This window comes from Pelmatolapia mariae, linkage group LG7 (genome assembly GCF_036321145.2).
Source record: "Pelmatolapia mariae isolate MD_Pm_ZW linkage group LG7, Pm_UMD_F_2, whole genome shotgun sequence".
NCBI lineage: Eukaryota > Metazoa > Chordata > Actinopteri > Cichliformes > Cichlidae > Pelmatolapia > Pelmatolapia mariae.
In genome coordinates this window covers 16,958,164-16,974,200 of record NC_086233.1, presented here as the reverse complement: position 1 = coordinate 16,974,200, position 16,037 = coordinate 16,958,164, and the positions used below count along the sequence as shown (strand labels likewise).

At 42.2% G+C, this 16,037-nt stretch overlaps 1 protein-coding gene across 3 annotated transcripts in view; it reads right to left on the bottom strand.

Annotated features, from left to right (window-relative positions):
* Window positions 1-16,037, bottom strand: part of col5a1 (procollagen, type V, alpha 1) — a 74,109-nt gene that overhangs the window by 5,779 nt on the left and 52,293 nt on the right. For 2 of the 3 annotated variants that reach the window (XM_063478176.1, XM_063478178.1), the window contains exons 31-64: window positions 15,328-15,381; window positions 14,291-14,344; window positions 13,461-13,505; window positions 13,221-13,274; window positions 13,090-13,134; window positions 12,926-12,979; window positions 12,773-12,826; window positions 12,623-12,676; window positions 11,883-11,990; window positions 11,684-11,773; window positions 11,117-11,170; window positions 10,713-10,820; window positions 10,507-10,614; window positions 9,363-9,416; window positions 9,177-9,230; window positions 8,969-9,076; window positions 8,835-8,888; window positions 8,609-8,716; window positions 6,840-6,893; window positions 6,537-6,644; window positions 6,350-6,403; window positions 6,192-6,245; window positions 6,038-6,091; window positions 5,899-5,952; window positions 5,669-5,776; window positions 5,439-5,492; window positions 5,310-5,363; window positions 5,044-5,151; window positions 4,747-4,800; window positions 4,625-4,660; window positions 4,476-4,529; window positions 4,092-4,359; window positions 2,752-2,864; window positions 1,156-1,224 (exon numbers count right to left, since the gene is read on the bottom strand). In XM_063478176.1, the coding sequence (XP_063334246.1) occupies window positions 1,156-1,224; window positions 2,752-2,864; window positions 4,092-4,359; window positions 4,476-4,529; window positions 4,625-4,660; window positions 4,747-4,800; window positions 5,044-5,151; window positions 5,310-5,363; window positions 5,439-5,492; window positions 5,669-5,776; window positions 5,899-5,952; window positions 6,038-6,091; window positions 6,192-6,245; window positions 6,350-6,403; window positions 6,537-6,644; window positions 6,840-6,893; window positions 8,609-8,716; window positions 8,835-8,888; window positions 8,969-9,076; window positions 9,177-9,230; window positions 9,363-9,416; window positions 10,507-10,614; window positions 10,713-10,820; window positions 11,117-11,170; window positions 11,684-11,773; window positions 11,883-11,990; window positions 12,623-12,676; window positions 12,773-12,826; window positions 12,926-12,979; window positions 13,090-13,134; window positions 13,221-13,274; window positions 13,461-13,505; window positions 14,291-14,344; window positions 15,328-15,381 (2,556 nt within the window). Of the gene's footprint in view, window positions 1-1,021; window positions 1,091-1,155; window positions 1,225-2,751; window positions 2,865-4,091; window positions 4,360-4,475; window positions 4,530-4,624; window positions 4,661-4,746; window positions 4,801-5,043; window positions 5,152-5,309; window positions 5,364-5,438; window positions 5,493-5,668; window positions 5,777-5,898; window positions 5,953-6,037; window positions 6,092-6,191; window positions 6,246-6,349; window positions 6,404-6,536; window positions 6,645-6,839; window positions 6,894-8,608; window positions 8,717-8,834; window positions 8,889-8,968; window positions 9,077-9,176; window positions 9,231-9,362; window positions 9,417-10,506; window positions 10,615-10,712; window positions 10,821-11,116; window positions 11,171-11,683; window positions 11,774-11,882; window positions 11,991-12,622; window positions 12,677-12,772; window positions 12,827-12,925; window positions 12,980-13,089; window positions 13,135-13,220; window positions 13,275-13,460; window positions 13,506-14,290; window positions 14,345-15,327; window positions 15,382-16,037 lie in introns of all 3 variants that reach the window. The other variant, XM_063478177.1, reaches the window with a different exon arrangement.

Sequence of the window (16,037 nt, the reverse complement as noted above, 5' to 3'; positions counted from 1 at the left end):
TGTCTGTGTGTCTGTTCGTCTATTACCGCTCATTTTTGCACATAAGCGAAAGTCCATGCACACACACATGCATATAAAGAGCCCAGAGTGCCGACACTTTGACTTGACGCAATCTCCAGCTAATAATGAGGATAATTGATCTAATTAGATTTTTAATTATGAATATATTTTAAAAAATTAAGACTGTTTCTCTGTAATTTATGTCTGTGAGTGTCGGCACTGTGGCTCAAACTGTGGCTGAGCAGGTCCGTGCTTTTCTCATTTACCCCACCACTCGTCATCCCCTCCCTCCCGCCCTGACCCGCACAGCGTGTGGATCCAGCCTGGCATCATCATAGACACATTACCTCTTTATCATCACAGTCGCAAGTCAACAGTGACTGAGTACCCAGAGGGCCCCTGGGTAGTGACTGAGTGCCTGACCCATTTGACTCAGAGGTACTCTCCAGCGTTTAAGGGAGAGACTGGGAATGTGAGTGCAAGCTGAGAGAGAATGACACTTGTGTTTCGCCATTTATGGAGGACAGATGCCCTACTGAGGCAAGAGCTTGTCGAGATCAAAAAAAAACAACAACAAATGTGTAAGCGATGCATTCAGTCTGAGACGTTTTGTCCACACTAATAAATCAACTATCAGTGGATGAACTAATAGAACCGTGGGATTGTCAAGGCACACAGTCACTCTTTAGAGATGCTCTCTTAATGTAGCAGAGGTATGACAAGAATTTTTACGCACATTGTTTTCCTTTTTTTAGACTAAATATGTTTCTTCACCAGATTCCATTTCTTGCTTTGAATGGTCCACAAACCTCTCCTCCATTTCCGTGTAAGAGCATCCGACTATGTTGTTGGACTGAAGGTGAGTGCAGCTCATGCTGAATCATGCAACTCAATAACGAAACAACCAGCAAGCGAGGAGCCAGTCGATACATACTTCACAGAACCAGAACCATGCAGAGCCTCAGGCACACGGAGTCCAGACCTGAGCCAGGACTCCGGGACCGCGGGCAGCAACACTTACCAGGGAACCTCTCTTGTAGTGACTATACCATGTGCCTGGCGAGTCTTTGGGCCATTTTGCCATTTTGCTCTGTAAAATATAAGAGGCATTCAGGGAAGGGAAAGGGACTTGAGAAAGTCGGGGGTCTGGCTTACCAGTTTACCACGTTTGAATTCACTGAACCAGGAACCGGGATTCTCCTTTAGCCAGGAAGTGAGCCTAGCCTGGGGGCATGGATCAACAAAGAGGAAGAGGATGGAGGAGGAGGAAAAACAGCAGTGTTAAAAGAAAAGGAAACAAGATCTGACAGAAATCCCACATCCCCTCTCAGCTTTGTTCTCTCGCCTTCTGTTTGTCCTCTGAGGAGTCTTCCAAAAACCTGAAACAGTTTCTCAGTGAGACCGACCGACTGGACCAGGGAAGAAGATTTTTGTAAGCCATTATGCTATTTTGTACTGTACACACTGGAGCTGGCAGCTAATTGCTGCTGAAAAATTCATGAGTACACAGTGATTAATTAAGAAATGATCGCAGGCAAGGAGCTCTTATAGTGGGGGCCTCCATCCCTGCTGCTCGGTGTCAGCGCCGTGCAGCCATGGTGCACTAACTTTGTTACGCCATTAAAAGCTGCGAACTGGCCAACGGGGGCACAGCTCTAATGGTCTCAGCCATGACAATGATGAATTTCTCTATAATTAGAGAGCAGGGTCTGATACGGGGCTGTCATCAATGGCTTAATGCGTTAATGAATGATGGGCCGGAGATCGCTTATCGCTGGGAGATGGCACACATTAGACCCACGCTGCATCCAAGGTGACCTTCACTTTTTTTCACCACGGTGCACAGAGTGGAGGAGAAAATTCAACCTTGAAGGCAGCACGATCTCTTTGAGGATCTTACAAAGCGTGTGCTCTCGTGACCACTGCGCCCATCTCAAAACACACGTGGGAGTGTTTGGGGTCTGAAAGCAAAAAGACAGACAACGCGGGCTTTTCTTTCTCACAGCCCTGACACGAATGAGAACAGCCCATCACCAGCGCGCTATAAAAAGTCTGCTTCATTATTCTGAGCTTAGGCAAACTCCCGCTCCTCTGAGGCTTGGTGAGTGGGATCATTAAAATGGCTGTAGCGCGCCTCTATTACACAACCCCCGACTCGTCAAAGACAGTGTTCCCAATGTTTCACCACTCCGCTGTGCTTCACTCCTTCACGCACTCATGCATAATGAAGCAAAAATCTTCTCACCTGCCAAAGGCTTTTATGGGTGATAAAGTCCTTAATGTCATTCTATCTAAAAATGGTTCTGAAACAACAGAGTGAATGTGAGCGCTTGTCTCGCTGCAGGACTAAAAGGAGACTTTTGCACGCTAGCAAAATAACTCGGTCCCTCTCGTGGGATATGCAGGGGGAGTCCTGGTGAATCATCTCCCACATCTTCTTAGAAGCAACACACCGGCTAATCTCGCGGAGGCTAATTATATGGGTAAATAGATTTACTGTTGTATATAGTGTTGCTTTGACATGCTGAGTTTAGTCCCAAATGTGAAGGGTAAAAAATTTAAAAAAGCGTTTACTTATCGAGAGTGCTCGGCTCACATTACCCTTGCTGTCAATCTTATCACCAAACTAGATGATGAAAATAGCAAAGATTTTGTTTTTTGTTGTTTTTTTAAGGCCCAACCTTTCGGCTTACTGTGTTGTCATCTCATGTTGTGCGAGTGCATTGCTTATATACACACAGCCAGACTTACCCCTCCAGACTTCTTATCTGGGAAGATGCAGCTCTCGCCGCCTGCTGTGAAGTTGCAGTAAACCTTGAAGGAGTCCCGAGAGCAGCCCTGGTTTGGATCAATCCAGTACTCACCTGGACAGATAAAGGAAGGGAGAAGACACACAAAAACACACCCACGCACACACACACAGATGGGAGAGGGAGAGAGAGAGAGCACAGAATATATAACTTGATATCTGTGTTTCACCGAGGTCAAGGTAAGGCCAGACACTGGGTGCGTCGTGCCTCTGTGTTTACATCTTCAGTTCACATTAAACACATTCTAAACTGTGGGTGTTTTTCTTCTAAATTAGCATTGCTAATAAATGCATAACTCATTATTTAATTTCATTATTTGATCCTATTTTTTAAGGTTTTGGCTTCGTTTTAACAGCTGCCAAAGCAGACAGCGATCAGAAAACTGGAGCAATTAGAGGGAATTGAACCTTGGATGTTGTGGTTATGCGTTATGTACCTTACTCATTAGCACGCCAGACATCCCAGATGGTTTATCAAGCATTCATTTTTGAAAAGTAAATCCTGCTGTTTGATAACATCATCACCTAGAGATGGATGATGCACCGAGAAGTGGAAAAGTACTTTGTTTACTAATTAATTAGTAATTAACTAGTCCGTATGTGAGCAATTGCAAGTGTCACGCTCCTGTGACGGATACACTGCAGATATAATACGCCTCTGTATTACAAAACAGAATTAAACAGTGATTTATATTTGGACGTATGTTTGTAACTAACAATTATTTTCATGATAAATAAATATTAGAAAAACACAGGAATGCGATGGCTTGTTTTGTCCAGTCAACACATTCAAATATGAATACAAAAAGGTTTTTAATCTGCAGGCAGATTAAGAAAAAATTACTTAATTTAATGCATTATTATATTATTAATTTATTTTTGGTTTTTGTTTTGTTTTTAGTTGTAAGCATTTTTCTGATTTATTCATCATGACCTATTATTAAAGGCTGGGTTTAAGTTATGCTGGGCACATGACTCCCTGTACATGTTACAATATAGAAATAAGGGGTGACGAGTATATCCACCCCTGGAGCCTAGACGTGGATGTTGGGGTGGTGGAGGGGTTAAAAGAGCATGTAGTGAAACAGGAAATATTGAGTCAGGCTGTATTATTCTTTTTTTTTTTTGTTTCACCATTAACATTACATACCCGATTTGTGGCCAGTAACACTGACTTTCTACAAACATTTCTAGCTAGCTGTGTTTGATTTTGTTAAAGTTTAAAAGGCGTAAAGAAAGAGGATTAAACAAAGCACCAATTTGGGCTAAATGTGACACGAACCATCAGGGAAATCAGGGTGGCAAAGCTGCAGGTCCTTGCAGGTACGCGCAGGGTTGGCCTGGGTGCCCAGTGGGTGCTTCATCTGCTCAATCTCCAACTTAAGGGAGTTAAGTGAGCCAAAGATTTCCTCCATGCCATCATCATAGTCTTTATAGTTGGCATCCATAGCTGCATCATCCACCATCTGGCTGGCATCGATGTTCCTACGTGATCGGCCCTTAATAGGAGCCTGGATGGGGAGTGGGTGGATGACATCACCAGGAGGTCCCTTTTATGGAGAGATGACATAAGAGGAGATAAATGTCGGTTACTGTCAACCAAAATTATAATGACTGATTTCGTCATTTTGCATTTTACTGCTCAAAAAGTAGAGCATCTACTTACAGGAGGGCCAGGAGGTCCAGGTGTACCAGTCTCTCCCTTTGGTCCAGTTTGACCCTGAGCAGGACAAAATGAAACCAGCGGTTAATCTTCGTAAATAAGTGTCATGATAAATGCTTGCGTTTTTTTGCAGCTTTTGGTTAATCACTTACCGTTGAGCCTTTAGCTCCTTTAGGACCCGGGGGACCCTAAAAACACAGAGACAATCAAGTGATCAGTACTGGCTCAAACATTACATCATGAGTCTATAGTAAGACACACGTGCTAAGCTTACAGGTAATCCAGGGGGGCCAATGGGACCAAGTGGACCCGCAGGACCAGCAATACCCTGAAAGAAAAGAGAAATTGCAAATCCATAAATGTTGTGTGCCAAGAAAAAAAAACCTTCTTTATTCCTAAAGCAACAATATTGACTAGTATGAAAGATATTAACACCAGTGGTACCAATTTGCTCTTGCTAAATAAGGAAGATCAAACAAAGGTCTGTCAATAGCTAGCTAACTAATGGCACAAACTGAGCTGCTGTTCAAAAATGTAGGTCTTTAACTCCAGTGCAGTGTTGTTTACTCACATTGTCTCCTTTGGGACCAGCTGATCCGGAAGGACCAGGAAGACCTCTGTCACCTTTCTCTCCCTGTTCACCTGGTGGTCCAATTAAACCGATAAGACCTGGATGGCCCTGAGCAAACAGAACAACACAAGCACATGTAATCAAAGCAACATTTAATGAGACACGTTCCAATCAGAGGCGTAAGAATTTGATGGTCAGTGGAAAACAAAAAAATAAAAGGAAAAAACAACTCAGCAATCACTAAATTGGTTCCTGAAGTAGCTCACCTTTTCTCCTTTGACACCAGAGTCTCCTTTCAAACCAGGTAAGCCAGGTGGGCCCTGTGAGAAAATGTAAGTTGTCAGATCCAGTCGCACATTATATGAGGCACGGCAATACAAGTTATTTCTACTCACCATAGGTCCGGGAGGTCCATCTGGACCTGGGGCACCAGGTAGACCTTGTTCTCCCTGCAAAAACATTTGTAGAGTTTTTTTAACCCCACTTCACAAGAAAACCAGTTCCTTTTAATATTCTGGATTTATTTAGCAAATTAGCGAATCATATATGCTGTTTAAACAAAACCACACTACATAAAGGTATGACAGTGATGAATCGCTGCGAGGCTGAGAAATAAGATACTTACAACAGCACCAGGGATTCCCCTGAGACCTTCAGGACCTGGCTTTCCGGGTGATCCTTGAGGACCAACAGGACCTGTTTTTCCAGGGGGACCTTCTAACCCAGGCTCTCCCTTTCACACAGGAAAATGATTCACACGAAAACATTTGATGTTAGCTCATTTGTTAGGTTGTTTTACTTACACATAATGCGAAGAGAGAAAAAAAAATGTTGCTTTGTTTTTGGATGAATTACCTTGCCTCCCTTCTCTCCTTGTCTTCCCTCAGGTCCTGCAGGTCCAGGAGGCCCCTATTTAAAAAAAAATAAAATTAATAAAGCAAATTTTTAACATTTTCACAAGGATAGGAGTAAAACAGTACAGGGCAGCACTTACTCTCTTTCCTGGTGGTCCAGCAGGACCAGATTCTCCAGTGGGTCCAGGTGAACCCTGGTTTAAAAGGAAAAGGAAATAATTCAACATTGAAATGACTATTTACATTTCTCAGTAATGACATGCAGCAGAGTGGAAAAGAAAAAATAACACTCACAGGCTGACCAGCCTCTCCATCATCGCCCTTGTCACCCGGTAAACCGTCTAAGCCCTGTATTGGAATTGAAGAGGGTCTCAGTCATGAGGTTTTGCAATAAAAAGTGTATAAAGACTTAAGTTTGGATGGTTTATTCACAGAACAGCTGCCATACGTACAGCTGGACCAGGCTCTCCAGGGGGGCCGGGGTCACCAGGGAAACCACTTGGACCCTGAAAATGAATAAAGTTACATGTTTTGTTTGTTATTTTTTGGACATTTACTTTTAAGTAACTATGATCGTCCTCTGTTTAATGACTTATGTTGCGAAGTGTATTTTAATAAAAAACCTGGAACAGAACTTACTGGGTTGCCTTTTGGACCATCATCTCCTGGGGGTCCCTTAGGGCCTGGAGGTCCAGCAGCACCAGCCGGACCAGCCTCTCCCTTCTCTCCTCGCTCTCCTCTTGGACCCTACAATAATATGCAGCATGTTACCAGTGCAATTACTTGTATAATCCAGAATTCAGAGTTGCTAGTGTACAACATGAGGAAAATGGCCTGTGGAAGATAAATACAATCTTTTTTTTCGTCATGGACATTATAGATAAACTCTTTGTTGGTTTTTCTTTTAATAAAAATGAAATGAAATAGACTGAGATAACTCACTGGTGGGCCAACTTCTCCCTGAGGGCCTGGCTCTCCCGTTTCACCGGTATCTCCCTGAAAGAGGTGGGCAACAAGGGGTATTAGTAGGTGAGAGAGAGACATACATTATAAGTAAACTGATTTGTTGATTTACTGTGGTTCTAAAAATCCCATAATTTACTGCAGCCCCTCACTGTCCCAGTGTCCTTGTCACCAAAAATGGGAATAGAAAGAGATGGCACAAGAGATTTCAATCCATCAAGTGCAGGCAGACTGGGTGGCAGGAGCAAGGAAGGCGCTGACCTCACTGTTCTCCCTGGACCCTGCCCATATATCTTGTCCTCTTCCTTTTGCCTTATTGGATAGTTGCCCTGTTGACTCACCTATATGCCAGGCACTATCGTTATTCACTGCCATATGAGACTACTGTCCTCCCTACTGAGGTCTACCACACACGTGTTTAGTGGAAAAATATTAGCCCATGTCATGTTTGGGAAACAAGGATGTCAGTTGATGGCACAGCTCTGCAGAGCCAATGACAAGCTGCACGGTGACTCGTTATGATAAGCATATCCAGATTCCCTCTAGCATGAACAATGGCTCTGTGTTGTGAACATCAACTGATACTCTAAATTAGTGTCTGGCTGTTTTCCAAAATCTGCCTCCACGCTGTCAAGAAATTCCCTCTAAGCAGCTGGTATGGCTGTTTACAAGCCTCACTGATCCGCCTGTATTAGCGGCGTACGCTGCTGTTTCATGCAATGCTGCGCCTCCGAAGCCCTGCACAGGCCTTGACTCCATTCTTATGATGACCTTCACTAAGGACTGCTGAGAATAGGAAAACCAGGAAAAGGCAGCTGCTCATCACAGATACAGTGAGGGATGTGTTTACCAAAAAAAGGGCCAGGACTCTGTTGCTTGGCAGCTCCCTGGGCTGGATAATAAAATGCCAGCTCAGCTGACGCCCGATTAGCCCAAAGACCGCTGTGTTTGTTTGCACAGAAGCAGGACAGGCTATCCTCGGGGAGATTAGAAAGGAGCAAGAGGTGATTCTATTGACCGAAAGAGATAAAGCAAATTATACCATCACCCCGGACAGCAAGCGCTGAAAAACAACAAAAAAACAAAAAAAACTGCACAGCGCTGCATTCCAGCAGCTGCAAAAACTACCAAAGGAGGCCTCGATGATGAAGCAGCGGCAACAAATGAAAGCTGTAGCCACCTTTAATAATGCATTTATCTTCTTAGAATTGCAGTAAGATCTTTTTGACAATTTATTTATAATCTCTCCACCCCAGCAGTAGGCTACTGTCGGGAATGACACCCTGTCCATTCGATTTGGCGTGCATCTGTCACTCTCGAGTAGGAAAAAAAATCCCAAATGGTATCATATAAATAGGCATGTGAAACATTAATAGCTGCAAAAGCCTTTCAAGAGGTATCAGTCTTTGTATAAAACACAACCCAAACAAACTGCTTAGCACAATGAATCTGACTTTTTTAAGTTGGCTTCTCCAAGTTAAAACTGTTTCTCTATGGCAGGTGAGTCTGAAAACAAACATATCCGGCACCACAAATATATCTATAACGGAGGAATAGTTCGATCGTCAGGAGTCTAAACAGCTGATATGAATGTGTCATATCAGAATTTTAACTCATTAAATATTGATTATGTTATCAGCCTCAAAAGTCCCACTACTGATGGGACTAATCAAACTACATTATACACATGAATGGTTGATTTTCCGGCTAAAATCATTCCATCCAAAAAAAAAAAAAAAGAGTCTTACCTTTTCTCCAACAGAACCAGGGTTTCCAATACCACCGGGAGGTCCCTGAGAACCGTCGGCTCCCGGGGGTCCTGAGGGACCTCTGGGACCAGGGGGACCTGGTGGACCCTGTAGGCAACAAGCAAAGCCACCTCAGTTTAAGAAATGGAATTCATCTTCATGCTCCTTGTAGTGTAAATGTGCTCAATGATAACACAGTCAGAATGCGTACAAACTAAGCTCTTACCATTTGACCAACATCTCCAGTTTCACCTTTCTCGCCAGGTGGACCAGGTAAGCCCTGAAAGGTTTAAAAATTATTTAATCAGATCTTTCTAAATAAAACCATGGTTGAAGTTTGCTTAATACTCTAGTTCGCACCTGCAGACCAACTGGGCCTGGAGGTCCGGGGAATCCTCTGGATCCTTCATCTCCTTTCTGGCCAAACATACCCTGCTGACCTCTGGGACCAGGCTCACCATCTGCACCCTGCACAGCAGAAGAGATAATGAGATAATGAGAGTCAGTCTGCTAACACATAGATAAGGCACTGAATAGTGTGAACACATAGCTCAAAATGGACACTTACAGCAGGACCCGGTGCTCCAACAGGTCCTTGAGGGCCAGTAGGACCGGGTGGACCCTGCAGTTGGGGACATGAAAATGCGTAATAAATGCATTTCTGTCACTCAGTATTTAAAATTCATGTATCAGCCTCAGAATTCTAGAAAGCAAAACAATGAATAAATGATGTGTTTTCTACAGACAAACTTACATGTTCTCCTTTGTCACCCTTACTTCCTTTCTGGCCCGGCTCTCCAATCTCTCCCTGTGAAGAGAGCATCAAAGCGTGAAACAAAAAAAAAAAACAGGCAGTGGTATACACATAAAAGGGAAATAAACTTTGACAATGAATATTCTTAACAATCCCTAATTTGCCTGAACTGTTCTTCCTTTCAAAAGACATTGTTTTGTACCTTTAGATCTGCCTATAGATATCTCAATTACATCACTCCTTCTCTAAAAAATATAATTCACTTCTGAAGGGGGCTTATCGTGATGGCTGACTCAGTGACAGAGCAAGCAGCCAAAACAGAATATATTATGACTCCCATCAGAACCTGTTTAAACCAGAATATACCAACTGAAGAACCTTGTACTTTGTTCCCCCCAAATGCCTGTGTGGGTGTTAAAAATAATGCTAATAACCACCAAAAACCAAAGGCATTTACTTTGGTGTTTGAATCAGAAAAAGCTCTTTCTGTGGTGGCTTTAGTCTCCTAAATAAAGGCCTTGGACTTATCCATTCCCTGTGAGCTGGGCTTATAATGAGAAAGTGTCTGAATGTATGTAAACATTATCTGGCAAGATCGTTTTTTATCTGCATGGCAAATACCCTCTGTATTCTCTTTGTCCGTTTACACCACGGGGAATGTTGTAAGGCCAGTTAAGAACTGAGGCATTCTTCAAAGGATGAGAGATTATCCTCTGAGTATTTCCGCAGCTGATCTTCCTGCAAATGTTTTAGAAGGGATGAGCAGTTGCTTGGATCTGAATACTAAAGGGTCACTTTCACCCATCCTGTCGCTGCCTCTCTCTCTCTGTGTCTGTTTGTAAAGACGGGTACAAAGCAGCAACAAGGCCAGTTCTCCTTTTAAGGATCTGTTAATCGATGCAAACCCTGTCAGACAAATTCCCCTCACAGCGTTTTAAGGTCACAGAGAAAGAGACAAGAGGGTCTGGCTGGGAGCCCAATTGCAAAGTTTAGTGTCTAGTTTAGGTCTGTGCGTACACAGAGAGACACAGATTGTGAAACACAACTGCTCAAAAACCAAAAAAAGAAATTTAAGTGCAGCTTTATTGAATTGCATTATATTTTTCTTCACATGGATACAAATAAACCAAAAATACTATCTTACCTTGTCTCCGTCCTCTCCAGGTGGGCCAGGAGGTCCTCCAGGTCCTGGCAGACCAACAGGTCCCTGAATACCATCTCTTCCAGCTGGACCTTGAGGTCCTTTCTCTCCCTAAAATAATGATTGTTGACATAGTGCAACATTGTGTTTGTCAGTGAGACAAAAATGTGCAGTGTAGCCATGCTATTCCTACAATGTGGTGCTCTTACCGGTCCACCTTTCTCTCCAGCAGGGCCTGGAGGTCCCTGGGGGCCAGAGCGTCCTGGGAGACCTGTAGGTCCTGCTGGCCCTGCAGGACCACGCTCACCAGGAGAACCCTACAGCAGTACCACACACTGTGTTATTAGCTAGCTGGTAGCTAGTTATCGAAATAAGACACCATTAATATCAAAGACATCTAACACAGGAAACTAAAGCATAATATCAGGCACATCAAATAGGTCAGACCTCCCTTATGTAAGTAGCAAACAGTGCATATCATTATATTATATAAGGGTCTGGAATAGCTGAGGGTAGGAACTTTACTATGAAGATATCAGAGATGCAGAGAGAGTACAGAAGGTGAGAGTGAGAGTGACAAAGTGGGGATACGGATGCGGTAAATTGTACTCACAGCAGGGCCAGGTGGGCCAGGAGGACCCTCATTCCCTTTCAGGCCATGAGCTCCCTGCAGATGAGAGTGAAATAAAGGCCTCAGAAAACAAACACATCTGTTGGGGAAGCACACATTCTACCTTACACGGCACTCCTTATCTGGAAAGAGGCTCAGCATGAGATGGAAAGCCTCCTATAGACTCCAAAGTGAAGGTTGAGAGTCGAAGGGGAAAACAGTTTGCCAAAACTGCAGCAAACACCCAAAGGAGCTAGTGCATCACATAAAGTCTGAATCCTAAGGTTAATGAAAAGGCTTTGTAATAAACAGGCATGAAGAAAATAGCATAAGTTGCGTAACTACCAGGACACGACTTTGTCAAGTTAGAATTATTTGAAAAAGATAGAAAAATCAGCCAAGAGCAGGCTGTTCCTTTACTGACGAGTGGATCTGATATCATCTCCATTTCTTGAGGTTTACCGCATTCTTACAGAAATTTAATAGTCCAGAACTATTATGCAATAACCAAGCTGTGGGTGATATTGATTTTGTCACGAGGCTTTAAACAAAGCAGAAGGCAATACTAACCACAGGACCAGGCAGACCTCTCTCTCCAGGGAAACCTCTTTGCCCAGGTGGGCCATCTTTACCAGACGGGCCAGCAGGGCCAGGATCACCCTGTAAGTGAAATGGGAAACAAATATGAGCTTTGTAGTTACATACATGTATTTTAATTAGCTGACAGTGTTAAAAAAAGTTTACTAATAAATAGAACTTCAAGTTTCACCTTGGCTCCTTCTTTTCCTGCAGCTCCAGGCAGACCTTGCTCACCAGGTGGTCCCGGGGGTCCAGGGTGTCCACGTTCTCCCGTTTGTCCAGTCTCACCTGTTGGTCCCTAGAATTGAAAATAAATAAATAAATATATCCCATTCAACACTAAAGTATAAAACCAAGTTACAGAGGAAGTGTGAAAAGAGGGACAAAGCAGAGAGCAAAATCAGCAAATTAACACAAAAATGACATAACAATTTTTCCATTTATTAGAAACGTGGCGAGGAAAAGCTGAACATTTGCTGTGTGGGAGGCTTACTAGTCATTAAAGCCACATACAGCTTCATTATTATGAATGTCCTCAGCCGGCATTAGCAGAACGGCTGGGAGGAAAAGTCTGTTAAACATTTATGCATAATGGATGAAGAGCCCATTGCAAATATGAAAGAGGATAAACAACACTTAAGTCGTGGCTCTTGAGATATAGGTAAGAGGAGCTAAATCGATTTTCATTCGCCCAGCAAAATGCTAAGAAAGCATTCCTAATGACAACTTATAGGTTTCTATTGTGCTTCTGTGTGTGAAAGGTTTGCAATTCTACAAGAGCCTAATTTTTCAAAAAACAATGCAAATGCATATTTAATTATTTTTTGTAGGAAACTGATAGCTATTTGTTTGCGCACAAAGGAATACAGTGAACAAAAAGCTGTGCGTCAATGAAGCAACTAAGAGAAACACTCAATGGCTGTCACTCACCTGAGGTCCAACCACTCCTGGAGGACCAGGAGGGCCTGTTTTGCCTTGGAATCCCTGTGTATTATAAAAAGGAAATAAAAGTCATACAGTTGCCTCAGTGGATATAGATATAAGATAAAGAGTTGAATAACCAAAGCACAGCACACTCACAGTTTCTCCTCTCTGTCCAGGATGTCCTGGCAATCCGTCTTTCCCTGCAGGTCCCTGAGAATTTCAAACAAATTAAAGAATTTATATTAAAGGTCACACAGAATGGAAAGACAAAGGGCAAAGGTCATATTTCAGTAGAGTGTCTGGACTTACAGGGGGGCCCTTTGGTCCTGGGAAACCTGTTGGTCCCTGAGGCCCAGGCAATCCCTATAAAAATTAAAAAAGCACATAATTGAGTTAATAATCGCGTGTCTGATCGAAACCTCTGCACGTCACGAGAATAAAATGACTCCTGGTGATGCTGTTACGGTACGTACCCTCTCACCGGGAGGTCCCGGTGGGCCGTCATTCCCTGAGTTACCCTGGACACAAAAAATAAGGAATCAAATGTGAACATGTATAACAACATATTTCAGAAAGTGGCATTAAAATAAATACTAATACTCACCTTTGGACCAGCTTTTCCTGTCGGTCCTCTTGGTCCTCTCTCTCCTCGAGGCCCCTTAAGAAAGAAAAAAAAAGCTTTTTAACAAAAAAAAGTTTGTAAAGGATGCATGTGATCTGAAAAGCTTGGTTATTGTCTCAGTGTGGATTCCCCTTCGAGCACGCTCAGGTCGAACGGCCACTTTTACTCAGGTGCCAAGTTCGCCATCTGCATGGAAGCACGAGTCTGCTGAGTAAGACTAACCGTTGGTCCTCTCTGTCCGCGTGGGCCCGGCTTTCCTGCTGTTCCCTGTGGACACGAAGAACACACACAACGATCAAAGGAATGCCACTCACATCATTAAGATCCTGCATCCTCTAGAAGAATGACTCTAATGCCAGGAGACAGAAATGTTTGCAAGCACAAGTGAGCCATTTATGAGCTCAGAAATAGTCTTTTTATAATAAAATAGGATTTACTGTAAAAAAAAAATGACCATTAACATTTATCTTCACTTACATGTGAAGTCATTGCCACCTTGGAAAATGATATTTTAATAATCGCATGATATAGCAATTTTGCAGCAGTGTTACAATGACACTGGCTACATACAAATTTAATGAGGAAAACAATTAAATCTTTTATGTAGCTTTTTAAGTTTCAAACAAGTGTTGTGAAACTATCTTAATAGCTCTATTATCCCTTTCTGTCTCGGAGCTGGGTCTCATAAACTTTACAAATGTTTTGTGAAGATGAAAAAGCTTTATGCGCCTTGCTCCACTCGTGTTGACAAACCATTACTCTTGCAGGCGAGCTAATGACCCATCCCTTCGACAAAAGAAAATGAAGCATTGCTCAAGAGCCACAAAGTGATAAACAAAGCTTTTGGGATATCCAAATGAATTGTGCAAGTGGTAATGAAAAGCAATTGCGATGGTGAGCAATTGTGTCTCTGTTGCTTTGTGTTAGAGCCATGCAACTTCCACTAGGTTGATAAATCTGGAGCTGGGACGGGAGCCTGTCTCTGGCGGTACGCCTGTATCCAACCCTTGAAGGAATGAGAAGAATATCAAGAAGTCTATCTACATACATACCCGAGTTCCTTTCTCTCCATTGGCACCAGGGAAACCTTGGAAACCCTGGGATCCCTGTGTGTGAGCAAGAGAGCAATTAATCATTTGAGAAGCAAACACAGTCATTATATTCCTTGTTTATACCCCTAGCTTAATACATTTAACAGAAGACTGCATGCACACAAGTAACAGCATTCCTTTATTGCTATTGTATCAGCAACTGAAGGCTGACACCAAATAGCATATTCAAATCCCCAGCTCTTTGATCAGGAAGCTTCAAGCATGTCCGCTTGTCAGACTGCAGCTTTGCCTCAGAGAGGCTAAACGATGAGCCATCAAAAAGTTCAGCAAAAGCAGCCTGCACAAGCACGTGTGTGTATTTTTTATTTTCCCCGTTCTCTTTCAAATACACACAGAAAAGCACATTTTGGTCAGGTTAACTGTGTCTCTGTGAGTTCTAACATTAGCTTAAATTAAATTGTCAAGTAAGTTTAATAACAAGCAATGTTGGCCAAAGCAAGGAAATAAGACATAATTTAAATTATTACACTGAATTAAAAGAAAGATAAAGTCACATTAAAGCACAATTAAAAAAAACTGTTAAAAAAAAAGAAAGGCAATTATTTGAGAATAATTTGGGATTATTAACACCATACACTAAACAACTTACACGTAAGTAGACATAACCTGAAAAGGCTTATGAATGGAGGTATATTTTCAGTCACGAAAAAACTATTGGAGAGCTAGATGATCAGCAATTAAACCAACCTGACAGGCTCTGCAAATATGGAACTTAATAAAATAGTAAAAAGCAGCGGTCGACTGACCCTAACAAGTGTCACGCAAGTTCATGTGTCCATGAACACAGAAAGCTCTAACAGATAACACAGAGCTAGCCCAGGGACTTGTGGTGAAATACTGTATGTTCATCTAGCGGCATCATTGGTTTCATTGGTGCCTCGCCCAAATTAACATACAGTAATTACTGTAACCGAGCACGGATATGGTAAAATCAGTAAATTAATAACAATGCTCTTTAGCAGTATGAATGCAATTACCTTTGGTCCTTGTCTTCCTGGGTATCCTGGCAATCCAGGAACTCCGAGTTTACCCTGTAAAAGAGAAAGATTAGTAAGTATACTGTTATATACGGTCCTGACAGGAACTTATAAAAGTTAATCAAAAAGTATTTACAAAAATTCATTTACTATTTTTACAAAAAAAGGACAAGGTTGAGCTCCATGAAACGATTCATCAAATTAAGAGACATAATAAGGTTCCTGCTCTATGTAAAAATGTAAAAACTGAACATTTAACGCAGCATTTACTTAATCCACTGATCTTCTCCTGCCTCAAACCAAACTCCTTATTAGAGCCGTACCAAATTATTCCTCTTAAGCCGTGACACCTGATAATAGGTGATAACCACTTCTCATATTAAAAAGACAAGATGTTTCAGACTTTGAGAGAAATGTCTGCTTTTGGCATCTGCCAAATGCATGGCGATGATGGGATTATTTCGAATAAAATCATGTAAAAAAATGTAAATAAACGATTTTAATTAAGCATTCTCAAGCCAACAGAGGATTTAAACTGGCATCAAATTAAAACTTTTAATTACAACGTCTAGTAAGATTCTGTTGATTTATAATTTAATATTAACACTGTCTTTGCTATAGTACCTATAATCCACACATACATTATACTGTATATGAACCTTCTTCTGTACCCAGCTAAACTGCTACACTCATCTGAAGGGCAGCAGGAC